The 23,792-nt window shown below is 43.8% G+C and overlaps 1 protein-coding gene across 6 annotated transcripts in view; it reads left to right on the plus strand.

Moving 5' to 3' along the window:
- Fbxl13 (F-box and leucine rich repeat protein 13) overlaps nt 1–23,792 on the plus strand; it is a 207,044-nt gene that overhangs the window by 168,056 nt on the left and 15,196 nt on the right. For all 6 annotated transcript variants that reach the window (XM_059257223.1, XM_059257220.1, XM_059257217.1 and 3 more), the window contains one exon: nt 19,038–19,121. In XM_059257223.1, coding sequence (XP_059113206.1) covers nt 19,038–19,121 — 84 coding nt within the window. The remainder of the gene's footprint in view (nt 1–19,037; nt 19,122–23,792) is intronic.

The following is a 23,792-nucleotide window of genomic DNA, read 5'->3' on the forward strand; positions in this document are numbered from 1 at the left end:
AGCAAGATCATTAGGGGGCTGGCTAAGGCAGACACCAGACACCAGTGTGGTTTCCTTGTTGCTGCTGCCTTTCTCTGTCATGGATCCACTTTTTTAGCAGGGCCATGGAATTTCTAATGACCCCTAAGTGGTTAACATAAAAACAGCATTGCTCTCCTAAGGCCTTGCATAGGCCCCCCTTGTTGAAGGAATTTCTTAAGGCCATATAACACCTCTCTGGTTTTGCATAAAGAAAGTCAAGTGTCTTATCTTATTGCAGAACCATTTTAGTTAATAAATCTATCAATTAACAGCTCTGGGCCCAGTTTCCTAGTATGTCAGTGGATATTATAGGTAGGCATTTTGTCCCCTATGAGAGGGAGTTTCACTTTGACTTAGTCTTTTTAGCCTGTTTTGGGGGCAGGCACGATGTATTCTCTTTTATAGCTGCTTCAAGCTGAAATGGGGTATAGATGATCAGGGCCCAGGAAGGCTGAAAGGCTAGTCAAAGGGAAGGAAGGAATTTAGGCAATGGGGTATTTGTCAGAAGCATATGGTTATCTGACCCAGCTGTAGAGACAAGGAACAGTCACGTTGGCTAGGCTGGTATGTATCAGCCTTTAGCAAGTCCAGAGCTCATGGTTGTTTGGAGCAGGTTGCAGTCAGCAACCAATGCTTGGATGTGTTCGCTAGTCAAATGGAAACCTGTTGAGACAAGTTCAAAGTAGGAACAGAGGTTAAAATTTATGTACTTATTGGAACTTTTAGGCCCATATTTTTAGTAATTGGGAAGGGGAGGAGTTCCAAGACCAGGAGAGAGAAAAATACCATCTTCAGGAATAAACAGGTGGGGAAAACTCAGGCTGTACTTATCTGGAGTCCTTTTGACCTCTGTTAAGTAGATCCAAGTTTTATGACTTCTTTTGATCCTCTGAACTTTATATGAATTTTTATTTTACAAAAGAATATAAAAGTTTTAGATATATTAGTATTAGCAATCAGTATTAAAATTCAAATAATAGAAAAAGCAGTTAATGGATATCTGTAGAACAGCAGTAGACTCATACCTATAAGTTTATATTTAGAAGACAGCCAAAGAAAATCTAAAGTCTTGAGCTTGTGACTCAAACAGTATCAGAATTCCGTTAATGTTAAACTCTGAACTTTTGAAATCTTAATATAACAATAATATAGTAGGGAAAAGTAATTTGAAGCATTTAAATCATTTATTTATATTTTTGTAACTGGTATTTATATCTTAAACCATTTTTGAGACCCTCAAGTCTTGCATAGACTTTTATATCTTAGAACATTTTTTAATCAAGAGACCTAGTAGCTTTAGAAAAGTCAGGCTTGATTTTTATATAAAAATGAGCTGACAAGTTGTCTATAGCCTTATAAATTTAAATATCTTAAAAACTGTTCTTCAGAAAAGGTTTAAAATCTCTCAAATATCTTCCTGTAATATCAAAAATAAAGTACCCTCTTATTTTAAGAGGGAGAAAACACCAAGCTCTAATAGTGCAAACAATTCCAAAGTTTAATATCTGGACTGTTCTGTTTTTCTTCTTCCTGTCACTGTGCCAGAGGCTCAGACTGACAGAGTGACACAGAGGAGACTTTTAAATAAGCATGCCTGGGTCTAGTGAGGGAAGAGCCATAATCCAACCCTAGAGCTAGCATAGAACAATTTTAGCATTGTCTATATCAAAAAGACATTTGGAAGGCAGAGCCACTGGTAAATGAGAAAACAGATTTGTTACAGGCAGAAGAGAGCAGGGGAGTGAAGTCCTGGTACTATGTGGATAAGTGGGCCCTGTCGGGGTGTGCCACTAAAAACGAACACGCCACATGCAACAGAATTAAGTGAGAGGGAAGAGGCAAGAGATGAACTATCATACAGAAATCTACCCAATTTACACAGTCACCCTTACTAAAGATGGTGGTGGAGTCCTATGACTCTTTTTAACCTTAGTCAAAATAGCACCTGCCCATGTGTTCTGACCTCATCAAATATGGTGGTGAAGCCATACGACCTGACCTGTCTGTCTTTGACCTCAGTCAAGAGGGCACCTGCCCATGTGGTCACATGGGGTTTTTTGTTTTGTTTTTTTAAACAAGACAAATGGAGCATATATGGAACATATAAAATCAAGCATTCAAAAATCAGTCAGAAACACATTCATGTGGCCATCACAGTCACACATTTCCATACATATGAAATAGACTTTTTTAACAGAATGGACAAAACTTCCTGGGAAACTTTCACACTTCACGTACCTGAGCGAGAAGGTACAGGAGGTGATGGCGGCAGCAGCAGCAGCAGCAGCGGGGTGAGAAAGCACGTCAGCGGTGGCCCCGGTGGCCCCGGGAGGGAGGAGGAGTGGTTCATGGAGGAGCAGCTGGCTCTGCCCTGAAAGCAGAGCAGTCAAGCCCAGGTCTTCCCATTCTGCCAGCAGTGGGAGGGAGGGAGGAAGGGATGGGATCTACTGGATCACTGGCGGAAGTTGCAAAGATGAGGGTATGGGACCAAGCCTGACTGTGAAGGCAGATGATTTTAGAAGCCGTTAAATAGGGCATTAAGCGTAGAGGTTTGGTGGTAGACTTAATGTCCACCAGTGATGCAGAATGATTAGGGCTCAATCTGCTGAGCGATTCGCCAAACACAGAGCAGGGGCCCCGAGGAAGCAGAGTCCGAGAGGTGAGATGGCACAGCTTCATCAGAGAACAGGGACCAAAGAGTGCTGAGCCAGAGAGACACGAGGCTGCCTGGTACCCAGACTTATGAATGGGGCAGAGAGGTGAGAAACCATAGTCAAGACAAGACGACTCTTAACTCATGGAAAATGGCCAGAAGAGGGGCCTTACCAATTATACCAGTGTTGGATGAGGTGCGTGTTGAAGGTTCCAGGGGTCCTAGTATGTCTCAGACTGCCAGCAGGCCGGAGAAAGTGCCAAGAGGGCCTCTGCCAGCATGGCACCAATTTTGTGAAAAGGCAGGAGAGAGGCCTTGGTGGGTGGAGCCAAGGTGCCCCACAACAGGTGAGGGAGACACGCAATGCAGACACAGGGCATCGACCAGGGGCAACGGTGGAAAGTCACACCTTGCAGACACGCCCCCGTGCGGACAGTTGTATTAAGGGAGGGGTTAGAGACAGAAAATGGGCAGGGTCTGAGGAGAGGAGAAGAAGAGAAAGAAAAGGAAGGGAGGAGGTGTGTACTACCTGGTGGTGAGAGAGAGGGAAGGGGGAGGGTGCTTTGTCAGGGTGCTGGGCGGGTCCCCAAGGAGGGTCTGAATGCTAACAACAGTGACTAAGTGGGTTTTTAGCATTTAGAGGGAACTCAGTTTTAATTTCCAAAGACCATGTGTTAAAATTTTACTTACCAAGAGCAAGTGAAAAACTTAATTGAGAATATGGCCTGACGCTCTGTTCTCTTTGTTTTTATTTCCCCTGAAGAAAGCCTGTCATTTGAGATCTGTAGAGCTGTCCATGAGCCAAACTAAATAACACTAAGGGGTTGAAAATCTGCGGAAGGTTTTTCCTTCCTCTTGTCAAACTCGTCTAAAAGGCAAGTGATTGAGGAGGACTGTTGTACCCATTTCTAGAAACCCCCAGAGATCACCAAGGAGCCGGTTTTCGATGCAAGCACATAAGGGTGATTTTATTCAGGTTCAACCTGGGCCACCGAACGGCAGATGGAAGGAAATGTGGTAGCAGTCATGAGCCCAGGTGTAGAGAGTTTTCATAGGGAAAAACCACAAGCTGGGAATTGGCAACTTGGGATTGGGTGGAAAGGATATGAGGCAAGGTGATTTTTTTAAACTATTGGTCTAGACCTTGGACGAAACCATATTTGAAACCATTGGGTTAGACTTTTGGCGGGGAACCACAACCAGGTGAACAGGATTATCTGGACTGCTCAGCAGGATTATCTAGATATCTTCAAGGGCCATAAACTGCAGACAGGATGTCTGTAGGAGCATACTGCTCTGTATCCTTTGGAGTTGTCATGGCACATTGACATGACGTCCTTCCTGGAACTGACTACTACTGAGATGGTGGCCCCTTCCCTAAGCTGGAGCCTGTAAAGTCAAATCTAGACCTTCACAGGACAATGGTACAACAGTTGTGGGAGCTAACCTCAGCCGATCTGAGTCGATGTCACCCTGTGTCAGAGCAGGTGCACACCGTCCTGGACTGCAGGTTTGATGAAGTGTGCACTTGCCTGCACCCTTAGCACTCAGAATTTCAATTCTGGATGTTCCAGATACTCATCAGAGATGAAATGTGACCAGTTGTGCCTTTGGACAAAGTTTGTTTTCTATTAATATAATCCATTTTAAATTCTTCTGAGTAAGTTTTCAGTTAGAATTTCACTAGTACTCAGTTAACACGTATTTGTTGTGACTTTGTGTCTGGTGCTGGGGACACCAGAATGAACGAGGCAGCCCTGGCCCCTCCTCCGAGCACTTACATTCTGTGAGGCCATGTTGTAAGGTTCAGAGGGTGTAGGAGATGAGGAAAGAGAGGCCTCCTGTGGCTCAGAGTGTGTGGGAATGCCTTAATTTGTACGCAGAGGAGAAAGGGCATGTGAGCAGGGACAGGCAGACGAGGCCATGGGGGGTTAGTACTGGCGGCATCAGGACGCCTGCATGTGTGGCTATGGCTTGATGCTGAGATCAAGGGATCAAGAGATCGAGGGGTGCTGTGTGGGGAAGACATCTTTAATCTTCTATAACTCTGTAAACATCTACCAAATTATGTCCTTAATTCAATTTGGATTACTTGGGTATAACTTTATCTCCGAGTATATAAAAAGGTTTCTACTAGTTAAAAGAGCTATACTTTACTGAAGACCACAGGACCCATAACTGGGGCAGCCCCAGCCACTGCCGCAGCTGCCTCGGTCACTGCCATGCTTGTTGTCTAAAGGAAAAATGAGTCAGAGCAGTGTTCCAGACGGGCTCCTCAGACAGCGGTTTATGAAGACTCTTTCATTTGCACAAATTTAAAAGAATTTTCATGAGTCCTAGACTGTGAGTGCTTTTTCAGTGGGAAACCTGCTGGAATCCCCCCCCCCCCAAAACTGAGATCTCTGAGGACTGAGAACTGGTTCCTTCTGCTGCTTCTTAGACTCTTCAGGAACAGTAGGCCTTGATATGTACATGTGGGATGAAGGACACGTGGTTGGTGATGTGGTTTCTAACAAGAAGAGCTGTTCTCTGCAGCTTCAGTTGAAAGAGAAGATGTGGTTATTTTAATGTAGTCTGGCAGACAGGCACAATGACTTCGTAATTTGGCCTATTCAGCATAGATAGTACAAAGAAATGCATGCTTGTTCAAGGAACTCCATGCAGTTGAGTCTTGCTGGAATGTTCCGTGAAAGGGAACTTAATGCTGTGCTGAGAAGTATAGACTTGAACCAGTGACACAGTAGCACTTGGAGCAGTCACAGTCGCCCCCCCAACCCCCGCCATGTTAAGTGGATCCTTGGGAAGCCGGAAGGGGGGTTCCTTAGTCACTGTTCCATTGCCGTGAAGAGACACCATGACCACAGCAACTCTTATAAAGGATATATTTAATTGGGGCTGGCTTACAGTTCAGAGGTTTAGTCTGTTGTCGTCATGGTGGGAGCATCACACCTGGTGCTGGAGCAGGAGCTGAGAACTAGATCCTGATCTGGGGGTTGCGGGGAAGAGGGCTGGCATGGGCTTTTGAAACCTCAGAGCTCACCTTCAGTGACACTTCCTCCAACAAAGGCAGACCTCCTAATCATTTCAAACAGTCCCACTCCCTGGTGACCAAGTATAGGAGCCTATGGGGGCCATTCTCATTCAAACCACTACAGTGGGTGATTAGGAGAAGGACTATGGGAACAGAACCAATAAGTGTTCTAGGAATTAAAGGAAAAGGAGTCCTTGAACCAGTCTAGAGCTAGTATGGAAAAGACTCTAAACAATATTTGGTAGGTGTAGGTAAAACTGAAAGATGTTGGTGATTGACCAGTTGTAGAACAGGAAGATTTATACATGTGTTTGGGATGCAGGTTCTGTAAACATGTGCCTGGGATGTGGGATCTGTAAACATGTGCCTGGGATGCAGGATCTGTAAACATTCACCTGGGATGCAGGATCTGTACAGATGTGCCTGGGATGCAGGGTCTTTATACATGTGCCTGGATACTCCTCCTGCCTGGATACAACCATCCGGCATGTTCCTGGGTAGGTAATTAGGGGATCTTGATGGAGCTAGATGGCCTGTTAATATTTTGAGATAATTTTTCTATAATAAGCATTGGTTATACTGTCCATAATGACAGAAAATCAGTTCTCTATCTAGATAATATCAAATGGATTTTTATGTTTCCTTCCTCCCTTCTTCCCTCCCCCCTTCCCCTCCCCTCCCTCCCCTCCCATCCCTCTCCCTCCCTTCCTTGCATGCTTGCTTGATGTTTTTTTCAGTACCAGGGAGTAAACTGAGGGCCTGGATCAGGCCGAGCAAGCTCTCTAACTCCATCAAGTTACACTCCAACCCTCTCTTTATTTTTTATTTTGAGACAAGGTCTCACTAAATTTCCCAGGCTGGCCTTGAGCTCACCTCGTAGCCTTGACATTTGAGGCTCATGCTCCAGGCTCCTGAAGAGCTGTGGTATAAGCGCACACCGCCAGGCCTGGTGATACGTTCTTTCTTTAGGAAAACAAACTGTGCGGTGACGTAATTCCAGCTGTTTTCCACGAATGTTAGGTAAGTGTTGTTCTGTTCCTAATGTCCTCTGTGTCATTGTTGCCCTTCACAGTGTGGCTTCCTTGTGCTTGTTACCTACTTAGATACCTTCTTAAAACTTTCGGAAGTACACAAATCATTTTCAACCAGAATTGCACAAAATCCAGATCTAATTCAATTCACTTTCCATGTTAAATTAAATTGTAAGCCACAGACTATCTAGTTTAAGATATTTTTAATCAAAACAAAGGCCAACAACAACAAGACTACGAAGAAGTATTTTACTGACTGCTGTCTCCCAAAGCCTAAGCGGCAGGTGGCCTGTGCTCTTGTGTGTGTGTGTGTGTGTGTGTGTGTGTGTGTGTGTGTGCACGTGTGTGTGTGCACATGTGTGTGCACTGCTCCCTCTGCTGTCCCACTTTCAGCTTACTCATACCTTTGACCTCTGTCTCCCCAAATATACCGCGTGCGTTGCGTTCTTCATCTGCATAAACTATTCCCTCTGTCAGCCATGCCTCCCCTTCCAAGCCCACCCAATCCATTCTGACATGTCTTTTAAGTTTCAGCTCTGAGTGGCTCTTTGGACACTTTTGAGTAGGCTTGTTACAGAGTTGTTAGGTCAGAGCCTGGGCCCTGGTAGACCCCAAGAAGCCGTGCTTAGCCACCATTCACAATAGGCCAATTACACCAACAAGTAAGTGTGAAAAGCAGAAAAAGGAAATTTATTCAATTTGTCTGCGTTGGGAGGAGGAGTAACCAAGAAGTACAATGACATCCCCTACCCTACTCCCAAGTCCATTTTCAGGGTCCTGACATGAGGTTTAGGTTTAAATGAAGGGCCAGAGGTGCACAGCTAAGATGTCTGGTTGGGGTGTGGTCCCCCACCACCATTGTTTATGCTGTGGCCTCTTCTGCAAAACCTTCCACCAAGTTGTCAGGACTGTGTGAACTCTTGTCCAGGAGATAAGCTCGCACTGCAGTAGACACCAGGGCCCCCGCCTTTTCTGGGGGAAATTCCGGTTCTATAGGATGCATTGTCTGGGTAGTCTGATGGAATATCTTCCTTCCTGCCCAGGATGGCTAGAGGCTTAGGACTTTCTCCACTTCCCACTGAGTAGTCTCTATGCCTCAGTCAAATCAACTGGTCTGAGCTGCAGCTGAGGGCCATGTCTGGGTCTATGGTCCTACCTCAGCTGGGTTCTGTGTTGATGTCTGTGGCCTGTGTCACCTCAGGGTGTCATAGAAACAATGCATGATGAAATCAGAGGGCCATGCTGAGCCAGCCCCGACCTCTGCTGGCCCTGCCTCTACCTGGACACCACATCAGGAGAGCTGCCCCCACACTCAGGGCCCCGCCCCTCATCATGGGAAAGGGAGAACTGACCCTGATGGCATGGGCCTAGGGGACCTGGCTCCACCCTCTCACCTAAGGCAGGCAGCCCCAGTGGCCTGGAATGACCAGCTGGAAAAGTCCTTGACTTTCCAGGTCATAGCTTTTGTCACAGTAGCTGAATTCCACTACATTTTCCTGCAGCTTGCAGCAAAATTCTCAAAGATTCAATAAAGAAATTATGTTAAAAAACAATTGGCCCATTATTCTTCATATTTGTTCTAAGCCCCCTTCCTATGCACTCTAGGCTCTGGGAGGACAGAGGCTGGGCCATCTCATCTTTAAGCGGCCTGGTACTAATGCCTACTTCATAGGAAGCACAGGAAGTTTTATCTGTGAGCGAGTGAATGAATGGATCTGGCACCATTTCCTTTCTCCACCAAGCACTCAAGGCTTCTTTAAATTCCACCTTTTCTCAGCGATGCTCTGAGCCAGAAGTGGGAGTACTTACAGCTGCATGTCTTCATCTGATGACATGCTGGTGGAGACCACCCATCTGCATGGAACACACACAAATAAAGCTCAAGGTCCAGGGACATACAACCTCTCAAACAGGAAACCCGGAATTCCCTTGGGACTCGAGATATAGGAAAAGATGAGCGTTAAAAGGAAGCAGGGAACTCAGCGACAAGTGAATTGGCCTTGAATTTTCAAAAACACAGAACAAGAAGCCAGCTGTGGCTTCCACAGGGAAACGGGCCTCTCGTTCTTCTCTCTAGCCAGGATAGGATGTAAATATGCAGATCCTGTGACCGGTAACCTCAGTTTCTCTCACAGAGGTCACAGTGCCTTGTCTCCTGTGTCCAGCAAAGTGCCCGCTAAATCTATAAAGAGAAGGAGGGTGCTGTCTGTCATTCTCTCAGAGTCCTGGGCAGAACCTCTGTCCTCTGCCCTGGAGGGGGAGCTGCCATGAGCCCAGCCAGCAAAGATGCTGGTCTTCCCAGATACTCTGTATTTCTAAGTGTTGGGCAGAGTCTGCGTCCCTTCAGGCCTTATCATTGTCACAAAGGCTGATAACATCTCACAAAGAAGTCACCACAGAGCTATCTGTAGTGGCTCAAGCTTTAGTTTCAGCAATTTAGGAGGTTGAGGCAGAAACATTGCCACGAGTTTGAGGCCAGCCTGTGTTACATAGTGAGTTCCAGGGAAGCTTGTATTACAATGTAAGGCAGTCTCAGAGAGAGAGAGAGAGAGAGAGAGAGAGAGAGAGAGAGAGAGAGAGAGAGAGAGAGAGAGAGAGAGAGAAAGAAAAACAGCTGAAAGTAAATATGATCACAGGATTCATACTAACAATGAAGTGAGTAGAAGCAAAAAAAAATTAGTTGAGGGATGTCTCTTTATAAAATCGTAATTTCTAATTAGCTATAGAAGGGAAAGCAGTATGGCAGTTTGTACAGGGTGGTGTTATCAGTGGCTTCAGACGGAGCTCGCTGAGATGGTGCACAGTCCAAGAACAAGTTTGATTCACTATTGCTAATAGACTGCAAGTAGTACCGGGAAGAACAAATCCTTCTCAGTTCAAACAATTGACAAGAAAGTGTATTCCAGTCATGAATCGGGGAGTGTCAGCAAAACAAGAGCTACTCAACACAGTCCACACAGCAGGGCTGGGGAGATGACGCTAGTTCAGATCCTAGATGTGTACAAGACAGGGCGGCACATGTCTGTAAGCCCAGCTCTGGGGAGTCAGGACATGATGACCTCTGGGGCTGACTGGCTAGCCAGTCTAATCAGCAAGCTCCGGGTTCCAGAAAAAGACCTTGTCTCAGAAAATAAGGTGGAGAGCAACTGAGGAGACAGCTGCCATCTGCACAGAGACGCAGACACACACCATCATTACACCAGCTTCCCATTCACTCAACAAGTATTGATTTATTCGCTATCAACTGTCTGTCAGTTCTGAAGTACTAAACCGAAAGGCACAGCCCTATGTCGAGGTACAACCCAGTGTCAAAACAAGAAGAAAATAGTGCCAGGTGATTGCAAGTTATGAACAGCACGGTTTGGAGCATCCTCGCTAGTGTCCTCACTGGTGCTCCCACACTGTGAGAACTTGGGCGAGTGTGTCTCCATTTCCTTCCTTTTCAAGCAATGATTGTAATGCCGCCTGTTTCCCAGTACTCTGGTGACCAACAGAGTGAGAAGATAAGCAGTGGGAGCCACATACAGCGCTGCGTGCAGTGAGTCCGGCCCTAGTGGAGAAGGTCTCTTACAGAACAGCAGCTGTTACAATGGCAGGTAGCAGAGCCTGACAGATAGCTGGGAACGGAGAGTGGGAAATGGTGTGGGGAGTGTTGAGAGTCGTCCCAGGCAGTACTCAGGATTTTTATTTGTCCAGGTGTAGGCATAATAGGTCACTAATCAGGAAAAGAATCTAGGAGAGAGGTGGAGACTTGGAGGCAAGATGCCAAATTCTGTTGTGGACATATTTGATCCCAGTTACCATGGGCTCCTTTGGTACCAGATGACAAAGAATAGACAGACAGAAGACAGACACTTGCCTGATTTTTGGAATATCTGCTGTTGCTTTGTTTGGCTTTGCTGTTTTCCTTGGGTTGTCTGGAGTTCCAGGATTTATATGCATTCAAATTCCAGAATATCAAAACAGGAGAGTTACCAAGTGTTTTCTTTATCTTCAGCACTGGGAAGCAGGGCTTCCTGCATTTTCACTTGAGGGTTCTTTCAGACCCCATGTTCTTCTACACCCCAGTAGAGGCTTCTCAGTCATCCTAGACTTCTTGCTACCCAGTCCATTTTATTTCAGAGTTCACATTCAGTGAAATTATATGTAACTACCAAATTTCCTGTGTTATACAGATTTCCCCTGCAGGGAAGCCCCCATGGGCAAGGCTACGAAAGCACAACTGAGGAGGGGCAAAGTTCTTAAAGGAAGTTCTTTTAACAGACCCTGACCAGATAGCAGGCCAGAAGGAAGAGCGCATGAAAGCCCACGGCTTCCCGTTGTACTACCAGACTTCGGAAAGTCCTGTGCTGCTTTGAGGTACTCAGGGCCCGCTGCGGCCAAGTCAGCAGTTAGTAAATATGTGAGCAAGAGAGATGGCAAAGGCAGACCTCCTCAGAACGGCAGTGTGCAGCGGGTCAGTTTGAGAGATCCAAAGAATATCTAAAGAAGTAGGTAGGAGAGGAGGTCAGAATAATGTCATGGATGCAAGGGAAGTGGAGCCTGAGACAGGGAGGGCCGGTCAGCAGGGTCACGCTTCACAGACGGACCACGCAATATGAAGTTAGGAAGCACTCATCCATTTTTATAAAAAAAGAATTTTGTTTTTTGGAAAAATGATGTGTGTTTCTGTTCCTAGCTTAGTACTTCCCTTAACTATTGATATATTTGTATGGTATAGTTTAGAACCAGAACTGTGTGACTCTGTGAAGAAAAGAGCCCAGAGTTAATACTTCATAGAATTCTTTGTTGATTAAAAAATGTAATAATGATTTTTGTGTTGGATTTTCCCTACAAATTATTCTAAATGGTTTTTCATGAACATTCTAACAGCACCAAAAGAAATGTGGGTTACAGAAAAATGCATTAAAATGTTTGCCCACTTCTAAATGTTAATATATTTCCAGGAGTGGTCTCTGATTGTACTATGTGTGTACATACTGCATGTACATGTGCACAAACGCAGCTTCATACCCTGCTATTTAAACCTAAGCATGTTGTGCAATATTTTTTACAACAATCATTTTGTGTTTGTGGACTATTCCAAATATACCATAGCCTCAGCTATTCTCTTCTGGAGAAACTTATTCATTAATTCATTATTTTTTTACTCCTCTCTAGTTCCTGCTACTGTCAAGGTCTTCTAGTCAGAATTATCCCCCCTCAGTTTCTCCCTCTGTTGAGCAAAACATTTTGTTGTGTTTGGGCTGCTTGTTGCCCCATGAGTTTGAAGTGGTGTATTCTTCCAAAAGCCCAAGTTCTGGGACTCGCACACTGTTGTGGCAGTGTTGAGGTCATGCAACCTGTAACCATGGTGCCCAGTGGGTAGCAGTTCCGTCATAGTGGTCCACCCTCACAAACAGACTAGTGCTGTGTCAGGAGAGGGGGCTGCTGCAGAGCGAGGCCTCTCCAGGCCTTGACATCTTCTGTATGCAAGGATTTCTCTCTCTCTGCTTACCATGCTGTGGCTCAGCCATGGAGATCTTTGCAGGGTGCATCATCAAGCCACCAGACTCTGAGTAAAATACATCTCTTTCCTTATGAAGTCCTATTTTCTCTTGGTTTGCAGCTGTGGATGAGATCTCTGTTTTAGCATGTTTATCTTAGAGTCTGTGGGCTTACTTACCTTTTCTAGAGACTACTAAAAAGTGACTTAAAAGCTGGGCAAACTATGAAACCTTATGCAATTTTATGGTTTTTAAATCATGAGCATGACAGTTATGATGCTACCCTCTCCATGCTCACTGTTCTGGCATGCTTATATTAACGTGTATTGATAAGACAGGCCTGGTGTCTTATACTTGTAACCCCAGCAGTCAAGAGGCTGGAACAGGAGGGTCTGGAGCTTGAGGCTTCCTCAGTTATACAGTGAGAACTTGTCTCAAAATAAATAATGAATAAATAAATAAAATCTGAAAATGAAAGTGAGTTTCTAAGCTGAAACAAACCATTCATAAGGATGATTTATAGCATCGTGGCTGCCAGATAAATTACCACACTATATTTGCTCTAATGATCACATTCCATAATGCCTTGGCTATTTTCCAGGCTCTTTATAAAAATTCAGTATCTCAGAAGAAAAGCCACGTGAGTTATGAAAATCTAAACCTCATCATCATACTACTGATCTGTTTAGGCAGTTTTCATCCACCTCATTTTCACATGCAGGATATGGTTTAAGAAATCACGGTTGGCTACTCATTCTGAGAGATCAGCAGAACATGAACACTTCCCTCAGCTAGCATCTTTTACCAACAAGAGACATAATTCCACCAGGAAAGACAGTGATTTTATCTCATAAATAGGTTTAACAAGAATTTAGGCAAGTTAAACTCGTATTTATAAGTGGCTGAGCATATAGCTCACTGGTAAAACTGTGTACTCAGATCTGTGAGGCCCAGTGTTCAATCCTCAGGATATAAAACAATGACTGCGTAACACCACACATGACTCGGGACAGTACTAGGTCTAAGAGCTTTCATTTATTCAAAGCGCCCCCAATGTTTTAGCAGAATTAAAGGGAAAGTTCAGTAAGAAAAGGAAAGTTTAAATAAGGTCCAGCTAAGGAATCTAAAAATGAAGGACAGAAATTAAAAAGTGCATCTAATAACTTACTTAGAGAAGGACCAGCAAGAACTGTAACATCCTGAAAGAGCCACACTATAGATTTATGAACTCAAGGAAAATACGTATCTAACGAAGTGGTGCAGCAGTCAGATCAAGTGACCCAGTGACATCCCTGCTTGTGCAACGGCCTGACGGAGACTCCCAGGGGGATGTGGCAGCATTCAGGTGACATCCAAAAACAAGCCAAAGCATAAGCCAACAATGCAGATTATGAGACATTCAACAACCAGCAAGGGCGCTTCCAAAAGCATCCTGGGCTGGGGAGAGAGCTCAGTCCCACAAGGGTCCAAGTTCACCCCTCAGAACCCCATGTGGAAAGCCAGGTGCAGTGGCATGAACTTGTAAAATCCCAGCTCTGGAGAAGTAGAGATAGGCAGATCCCTGACACTCAGAGGCCACAGTCTAATCAGAGACACGCTCCCACCCAGCAAACAAACAATGACAACAACAAAAATCAAAATGAACTGCACCCAAGGACGATGACACCCGAGGTTGTCGTGTGGCCTACACACACACATGCTAACTGAAGAATTTAGGTAAAGGACATAAAGGTATTCCTTCTAATTTTCTTTGACCTTTTCTGGAAATACGAATGTTTTCAATATAGAGTTGGAAGATGTTTTATATTTATGTTGGTGGTGTTCCAAGCCAGGGATAGGATGACTTGGCCAGAGCATGCACCCCCACCCTAACATGCTCCCCCCATCCTAACATTCAGTAACCAGTTCACTGCCGATGTCTATCTACATTAGCTAAACAAATCCAGATGTAAAACTGGGAGAAATGTTCAAGAAACCTTCAGCTCTCAAAGGTCTTGTGTGCATGCATCTGTCCCCGGCAGTGTTCTGTCTTCCCTCCCACTGATTCCAGTGACCCCAAACTGAACTGCTTCCAAGCAACTCACTTGCAAACAAAGTCTCAGCTTATACCATTTCCTCGACTGAAAGGCTGTCCCTATTATATTTACTACATGTCAAAATCACAATCTTTAGGCTTAATTCAGAGTTTTCTTCCTCTTTGAAAGCTCTGCTAGACCACCCCCTTGCCTTCTAGTTGGAAGCAGTCACACCTACTGGGTGGTCCTCACACGTCTCTTAAAACACAAGCCCCATTTTTCTTGCATTTTGTTCTTGATGTAAGGTGTAACAGTGTGTTCCCCACACCAGGAGAGCTCTGTTTACCTCTGCCACTCTGGGTGACATGCAGATTTGTTAGGATGCCTGCTTTCTTTTGAATCTTATGTCTTGAGACCACATCCCTCAGTGAACCTGATACTGTAGTGTAAGCCACGTTCCCACTATGGATTCCTAGGCATCTTGGATCCATGTCCTTCAGTTTTGTGGGCTATGGAGAAGCAAAGTGCTTGCTGGGATTCTGGAGTCTTAAATTCTCACACGGCCTGCAGTTCTGCTGATAATTCACCCGACTATCACACCAGCTGTTTCCTCGGTGTGTTACCCGATTAAACAATTGAGTCTCTTTTTTAAAATTTAAATTTTTTTTCCTTTTATTGAAAACAGATTCTTTTCTCACATAATAGATTTCGATTGTGGTTTCCCTTCTCTCTACTCCTTCCAGTTTCTCCCCACCTCCCCTTCCATCCAGATCTACTCCTTTCCTGTCTCTCATTAGAAAAACACAGGCTTCTAAGGGACAATAATAACATATAACAAGATAAAACCAAAACAATCACATCGGAGTTGAACAGGACAAACAAACAAAAGGAAAGGAGCCCAAGAGAAGGCACCAGAACCAGACCCACTCACACACTTGGGAATTCCATAAAAACACTAAACTCGAAGTCATAACATACACAGAGAACCTTGAGCAGACCATGCAGACCTGTGCATGCTGCCTCAGTCTCGGAGTTCATATGTGCATTGATCCTGTTGATCCCAGTTTCCTTGGTGTCCTCCATCCCTCTGGCTCTCACACTCTTTCTGCCTCCTCTTCTGCAGGGTTCCCTGAGCCCTGAGGGGAGGGATTTGCTGGAGACCTCCCATTGAGGACTGAGTGTCCCAAAGTCTCTCACTCTACATAATGTCTGGCTGTGGGTCTCTGTATTTGTTCACTTTGCTGCAGGACGAAGCTTCTCTGACGATGAATTTAGCCTGTTTATACTTTGGGGAAACAAATCCTGACCTCTGTCCTGCAAAGGGACTCGTGCATTTGGCAGACTCTGGGCGAACAAGGAAGACCTTTCATAGCAATACTGCCAGACTTCACTGGAAGGATGCCCAACAGCCCTTTGCTGACTGAGGCCCAGCAACCCCATCTTATTGGCTTCTCCCCCAGCTTCCCAATTAAACCTTGGACCCAGCCAACCCCCAGCACGTTTGCTCCATGATATTAAACCAAACCAAGCAGTAATACCATCAAGGCCAGAAATTTCCTCCTTTGGAGCAGTTTGATGACCAGTGTACAGAAAAATCTTTAAATGCCGTCCTAAATTCACTTACACTGTGCTGTACAGTTCTACACCTTGCTGTTCTGTTTCATGCTGTTGTGGACCGTGTCCTCCGAATATGGCAGCCAACTACCGTTTAAATCAGAGCAGCTGCATAGGAGACCCACAAGATCAGGCCTACTGATATTCTTTCACAGTGGGAGGTGGGAGGGTTGGAGGGTTATTAAGCCTTCACCCATCAAATTGAGCAATTATAAACCCCAAACTTGAGACTACAGATTTTCAAAATAAAAATTGCAGAAGATAACTGTCAGTTCTTTTAAAGAATTCCTCCTGCTTTGGAGCATTTCTGAATCTCATAGTGCTGAACAGAACATTTACCTAGCTGGCACAGGTGTTCCTTAGGTCAGTTCTCTGAGAGGTCCTAAGTCAAATCAGAACACATCTCGTCAGCTGGAACAGTGCATTTCTCTTGCTGACCCCTATTGCCCGTAGGTGGTGCTTACAGAGGACTGACTGGTCTCCTTTCCACTTCCTGGTTCTCTGTTAGTGTTATGTTTACTCAGCAGCAAGGCTGTATGGTAATGTGTCAGCATGGGCACAGGTCTGAGTCTAACAAAAATACGTGACACAGAGGCAATGTCTTCATCCATCTTGGGCAGAAGAATGACAGGAAAATTTTATAGTTTTTAATCAAACAATTGTCAATTAACAAAATCGTTATTGAGATGAAAGGCCCTCAGTGCGTTTCACTTTGCTGGTTTATTTATGGAGCTGTGTAACTATCACCACAGCCCAATCCCCAGAACGTTTTCATCACTCCTAACGAGACCCCTTTCCTATGCTTGTCACACCCTCCAGCAGCTTCAGGCAAGCACAGATCTATCTTTTCTGTATAATTGCCCATTTGGACTTTATATGTTAATGAAATCATGTCTGGTGTTTGGGGTCTGGCTTCTTGTACTAGAACAATGTTTTCAAGGCTATGCGTACGATGGCGTACACCAACACTTCTTTTTCTTATCAACTAGCATTGTATTATAGGGATAAAATGTATCTTATTTACATTTTCATCCCTTGGTAGATATTTGGGTTGTTTCTGAATAACATTGTTAAGAACGCTTACATACAATTTTTTCATGTGGATGTTTTATTCTTAATTATAAACCCCTAGAAGAGTCTAATTGCTGGGCCATGTGCTGACTCTGCTTTGCTTTCTGAGACAGAGCCATGTTTTCCAGAATAGCTGGTCCACTCGCTTTCCTGCAGCATTATTTGCCTGTCAGTCTTTGCATCTCCTCACTGTCACGTTTTATTGTCTCTCTTCTTCATTATAGACATCTTAGTCAATTAGTGTGGTATCTCATTATATACTTAAGTGACAGCTACTGATCTTCAATCGCTGTTGAGTTCATGTATGAGCAATTATAGTATTAAACATAGCATTCCATGTTCATATTTTAATTTTAAAGTTATTAATACAATTATCATTATTGTTCCTGGATGTATATGCTGGGGATGCATGTGCCAAAGCTCATGTATAGAGTTTGTTTCTGTTTCCCTTTATGTGGGTTATGTGAACTCTGGTTATCAGGTTTGCATGACAAGGGCTTTAACTGGCTGAATCATGTTTCCAAACCTCTGTCTTAACTTTCAGTGGTTTCTTTGGTGAAGCAGTAAGGAGCAAACAGACTGATAAGCGTTTACAACTGAACTTCTGTGGCTAAGCTTTACAAATTCTGACTTGGCTATAGCAGTGAAACCTAACTGCTTCAGGGGTCATTTCAAAGGAAGAGTCTCACAGGGTCCTCTATTCTTTCTATTTTCAAGTGTAGGACATAGAAATAACTCCGCACGTCTTGGTGTTTTTGTTCAAAGAGCTTGGTTTCTTTGGGAGAACAGCTCCACCCCTCCAGCTGTTCTGGCATGAATAGAAGAGCATCTGCATCTGGAATGCAGACTGTGTGCAATGGCTCCACGGGCGGATTCTTTGCTCTGAAAGGAGGAGGCAGGAAAGATAACGTGTTTTAGAAAAGGCTCCACAGTCACAATGACATGAAGGGACCCAGCAGTCATTTCCCTTGGAGATAGTGCACAGGATCATTAAACAAACTGAGACAGCACGGTTGAACAATGGCTGTGGCAAGCGCTTCCCCCTTGATCTGGATTTAAAAATAAAATCTCTTTAAAGGAAAGTTATTTAAGGGGAAAAAACAAGATCTTACATTTTCATAGTTATTTTCCATTATGGCTCAAACACTGCACTTAAGATCAACAAAATATAAACTAGCCATGAGGATAAATAGAAAATAAAGACAAATCCCTAGCCATTTCTGACATTGCTTCCGTTAATGGTTCTTGGGCTCACTGACTGAGAATAAATTCTGCTCATGTCGGCTGTGTAGGAAGCATATCCTGCGAGATTCTGAGATGATCTTTAATACAAATCAAGACAGAGAGCCTGAGGCTGTGTCTCAGGAGAGCACTTGCCTGGCATGCCAAGGCCCCAGGCTTATCCTCAGCACCAGCAAACAAGCACACATACTCAGCAGGATATGGCTGTAAGCCAGTTCATCAGGTCATCAGTACACGTTGGAGGGCCATCCAGTCAGTTCTGGGGAAGCTGCTGAGAAGTGGCACAGCATGGCCATGTGCACAACAACATAAGGGCCAGGAGAGCAATCCGCTGTCTTGTCTTTAAACCCGAAAAAAGTGGACTACTGACCTTTATAAAGATCTATTCCCTTTCTCTTTCAGAAACTAGACTCATGAAATGAACTAAAGATTTTGAGTTTTTTAGGTTAGGAATGAATAAGAACCTGGCAAATTCATTAACTGCATCAATTGTCTTCAAGTAACTCAAGGCAGTTCCCATTGGTTCTGACAGCATTTGTCTGGACACAGCAGCAACAGATGATTTCTAGCTTTGCGACTCTGTAGTTTTTGTTTTGTTTTGTTTTGTTTTGTTTTTTTGTTTTTGTTTTTGTTTTTCAAAGTATTAGAGACAACTGAAAAATCGTATTTAATAGTTTAATAGTGACTAAAATTAATTTTCTTGCCAAAGTTAAGCTCATTGCTTTGTTAGATATAAGGAGTATGACCCATAGGGTAGATAGTTCTATTTAGCTTGCTTAAATGATTGCTCTTTTAAGCCATTAGTTTGTACAAATGGCTCTTGGACACATCCCATACTAAATTGTAATCACAAAATGGTCTTTATATTTTTAGAGCTTGAACATCCTCTCCAGACACAGGAAACTGAGGGAACTTTCTCTGTCTGAGTGTGCCAACATCACTGACGTTGGAATTCGGGTAAGATGATTAGGGTTTTCCACTAAAGAGTTAAGATTAAAAGTTAAGTCTAAATTCAATAAACTTTGTAAGTCACAATAGAAAGAACTAACAGGAGCCAACTCACAATACATGTGGGACTGGGATTTAGCCACAGGTCAACTCTGGGTGTCATGATTTGAAGCTAAAATGCTGCCCACAGCTCCCATCTGAACACTCAGTCCTTAGCTTACAGCACCATTTTGAAGGCATGGAGCCCTTAGGAGACACAGCCTGGCTGGTGGAGTAGACCTTCACCAGCTCTCAGGTTAGACTCCACGTGAAGAGCAGCCTCTGCCTCACACTGTGGCCACAGTGGATGCTGCCAGACTTCCCACCACTGTGGACCCGCGAGCCAGTGCCTGCCTTCCCCCCTTAAACTGCTTTTGCCAGTGTCTTTGGTCATTGTAACACACAGGTAGTTAATGCACTACGCTGGGCTCTCAGCCAGGCCTCTAGGGCCTGCGGTACTGAAGAAGCTTGTGTCCTCATTTTTTTTCTCCATCTATTTGCTTCCATCTTTGTGTCAGACTCATAGGATCGACAGGGCCATCTACTTGGAGGATGATAAACTTCTATGTAGCCCAAAGTCTTTACATATAGAGAAAATAGTTTATAAAATGGAAAATTAAAGTACTATATAATCATGAAAATTGGGGAAGTTTAGAGACTACACCAGGTTTCTAACAGTTGGGAGTTTAAGTTATCCATACATAGTTTGTAGTGTACTTCAACAGAATGGATTGTGTGAGGTGAGTGAGAAGGGTAAGGGTCCATAGGCATGGCCCGAGTACCATGCAGGAAACCATAAAGTGCACACTACATGTAAGTCACAATGAAATTTTTTTAGCACTATAAGCATCTCAATGAGAGAGAGCGAGAGTGAGCGAGCGAGCGAGCGAGCGAGAGCGGGAGGCCAACCATCACCCAAAATTATGTTTTGAGCATGCACTGAATAAGAAAGAACTGAAAATTAGTACGTGGAAACTGCTAAGCCATTGGAAGCATCACATAAGGGCATGTTGGGAGTTAACCTTCAATATACAGGAAAACATTAGACTGAGTAGGAAGACAGAAAAGCATCAGACGGTGGTGGCACACGCCTTTAATCCCAGCACTCGGGAGGCAGAGGCAGGTCTACAGAGCAAGATGCAGGACAGGCTCCAAAGCAAAAGCATCGAAGGGAAGGAAGGAGGAACATTTTCTTATAGGGATAAAAGAATGAATCCCACAAGCATTCGGATAATGCAAGTGCTGGCTGAGAAGTCCAAAGAAAGTCGGGATGTTTGGGCATGACAAATTTGAAGATGACTTATGAAATTTTAAATGACTAATTGAGCAGTGAACTGGAGGGTTGGTCAGCTCCTGCGTAGACCTTAGCATAGAATTACAGACTTTGGGGGCTGAAGGAAGCTTAGAAACATGTAAAGCAATTTTCTAAGTTTACAGATAAGCTAAGGGCTGAGAGGTTACAACTGACCAAGGTTTCAGACTTTCTCAGGAAACCAGCTTCAGGTCCGTTTTATGGAAATGAGGCGTAGAAATGGGGAGTCACTCTTCTGAACGGCTGAGCGGCAACGCGGCTCAGTCCTCACTGTGCCGTTCGCTTTGCTTTGTTTTTTCGCATTGTGTCTGGACAGTGGAGTACTATAAGAGGAAAGTGTAACATTACTAAGATTCTTTAAAAGCTGTGATGTGAAGCAAGGTTTGTTTCTTCTAATTGTAGTCCCTGGCACCAACTCTGCCTAGTATAGAGTTATTCAGAAAACAAAATACTGCTTCAAGATGAAGAGCCCAGAAAGAATTGAAAACTTTCATATGGGACAAGATTATAACTCTATAATAAGAGAAATTACAGATGCTTAGGTATACATAACCTGCTATGAAAAGAAGCCAAAAGATGTGTGTAAGTGTAAATTGTGGTTTAATTGTAAGGTTAAACATGCAGTAGTAGTAGTACTTCAGTTGTAGGTAATTATAGGTGTTAAATTAGCATTTACTGACTGAATGAAGGCCCCAAATAAAAGTTAAAAATATTGACATTTCTAATACTGAGTTGCATTCTTAGAGAGGAGGCAGTTGTACTTGAGCAGTAACTAAACCTTTTACACGTATCCTATGCAGTCAGTGCTGGGATGTCAGCCTCTAAATATTCAACACTTAAAAGATGCTTCTTGGGACAAGGCTGAGAATCGGTAAAGCGTCACGTTCTGCCGTTTGTTTTTGATCTATTGGCTCCAGGCATCTTCCCCACTCTTCTACAGGGCCTAAGTTTACACTGTTTTCAGATGCTAGGAGCCTAGGTGAAAGTGTGTGCTCACGCGTTGATTATATCATCACACAGTGAAATGCTGGCATGTCTTTTTAAACAGTTGAAACTTTCAAAACTGCTCTTTATTTTCTGCAATACAAAGTATCTTTTTAAAGAAGCATGGGATGCAGAATTATTTCATTATTAGTTGCACAAGATCTGATGTTCTATTTAGGAAAAACTTTTCTTTCTCATCATCTTTCCTTCATTTTCCCTCTTCCGTGTGTGTGTGTGTGTGTGTGTGTGTGTGTGTGTGTGTGTGTGTGTGTGTGTGTGTGTTGGCTTTTCCACAGTCTAAGCATCTACCTTGTTCAACAACTGTCCTCTTCCCCTAGACTGGCCTCTGGCCAGCCTGTTGCAGACATATCTGGAGTTTGAGAAGGGTTTATTCATGGACCCTAACAGCAAAGTTGCGTCACTCTCCTGTGACTCTTTCCTCATTTAAAATACTTGGATTCATTAACTTTTAACTAGTTCCAAAATATTGTTTATGCAAGATTTTCATCAATAATTTTTATCCATTGATAGCCCCACCCTCCACTGCTAAACTAAAATTGATTTTGGTAGCCTTTGATACATCCTGACTTACAATGCCAAAGATGGGCTAGATGAGTCAGCTCCCCTTAGCAACTACTAAAAAAAAAAATCAACACTGATTTCTATTTAGTTTCTAGGATTAACTCATGCAAAAGTTATCAAAGTATGAGATTTTGATAACTACACCTAGTCTCCAGGGATAAAGTTGTGTTCATGGGTTTAAAGGGAAACAATCAAGACTCCTAGTCACGTTGGCTTCAATCATGGCCTCTGGTGCAGCAGAGGCTCCCAGCTGTCCTGTGTGGGGAAGGAGAACAGGAGACATTCGGCTCTTTTAGCACCTGGCTCTAATGCTGGCGTCTTTCACTCCGGTTAGTGTCGGGAAGTATGGAGCTCCCAGAGGACTCAGGCTGTAGACTTTTTAAAAGTGTCTGAGAAGAGGAACTAATTAATTTCTTGGTAGATTTAAAAGGGTGGTCATTTGGTACTTGTTGAAAAGACAACAGCCACAAAATTTGAAACAATAAAGAGCTTCATTTCAGAAATCCCTGCTGCATCGATCATCCATGAAGAACAGTGTCCTGATCTTTACAATAAAATAGCAAATGCCAGGAGACTCCAGGGATGTGCAATCAACTGGGGGCACAGATATCAGGGTACTATTGTTTCTTCAGTGGCCGGGAGCAAAAGCAAAGAGCTCAGCATTCTACTGCTCTTTGACGCTAATGTGTTTCCAATTATAAGCAGTCCAACAGGATTTGAAACTTGCCAGACTTCAAAGGACGTGGGATTCAACAGCTTCTCAGAGTCCCATAGCTTAGAAGCTTCCAAGGGATTCTGGAGTGTTGGGTACCATGTTTTCTTGGCAAGGAATCAGGTGAAGCTGAGTAACCACCACACCAGTGCTGGCTTCCTGCTCACCCCCACCGTGAGAACCAGTGGACAGCTGAAATTTTGCTGTACTTCCTAACTGACCCAAACATCTGTTATTTTCATGTCAAATGTCCACAGAGAAGAACTATAGAGCATGTTAAAAGCAAGATAATCCTTAGGAGGCCTTTTCTGCCCTAAGCTCCCCCTAGAATATGTCTTTATCACAGGTAAGATGAAATTTGCCTAAAGTTGAACAAAACCTGTCAGACTGCCTGCAGGCAAAGCGAAAAGGCAAGGAAAGCAAGTGTAGGGGCCCCATTTTCCCATGATAGTACGAGTTTATGGCTGTTTTTGATCCCTCTGTGACACACCTAGGATTTGTCCAGTGTGTCATGTCTGATGTGAGCAGGGTGCCTGCAGCATGGCTCAGAAGAGCTGTATTTCTGTCAGGCCCATTTAGAATTTCCTTCTCTATTTCCTTTCTAAAGCCCTCATGGCATTACAGGTTAAAGGTGGTATCCCAGGCAGAGACCGTCAGTCCATGATTCCTCAGTCAACTGCTGACAGACAAAACAGCTTTTATGATAGGTATTGTTTCTGCCAAGAGAAAACATACTCTTTCTGTCTTCCCAAAGCCTGTGATATACATATGCATATATATATAAAGTCACAGATAAGGAAATTTAAGGTTAAAAATGTGTTAGGGTCATATAGACCCAACAGATTCTAGCTCTGAGCTTTTCTACAAGGCTGGAAGCCTTCCTTGACTAGATCATCTTTGGTTCTACTATATCCTAAATGAAGGGTCGAAGCAGTACTGACGGTCCCTGAACAAAGTTTCTTAGAGATCCTGAAATGCAAGAGGCTGGACTTAGTTGCCATTTTCTTGAGACAATTTTTAAAAAAGGACAAAAAAAGAGAGTGACTCGACA

Source organism: Peromyscus eremicus, chromosome 3 (genome assembly GCF_949786415.1).
Source record: "Peromyscus eremicus chromosome 3, PerEre_H2_v1, whole genome shotgun sequence".
In the NCBI taxonomy this organism is placed as follows: domain Eukaryota; kingdom Metazoa; phylum Chordata; class Mammalia; order Rodentia; family Cricetidae; genus Peromyscus; species Peromyscus eremicus.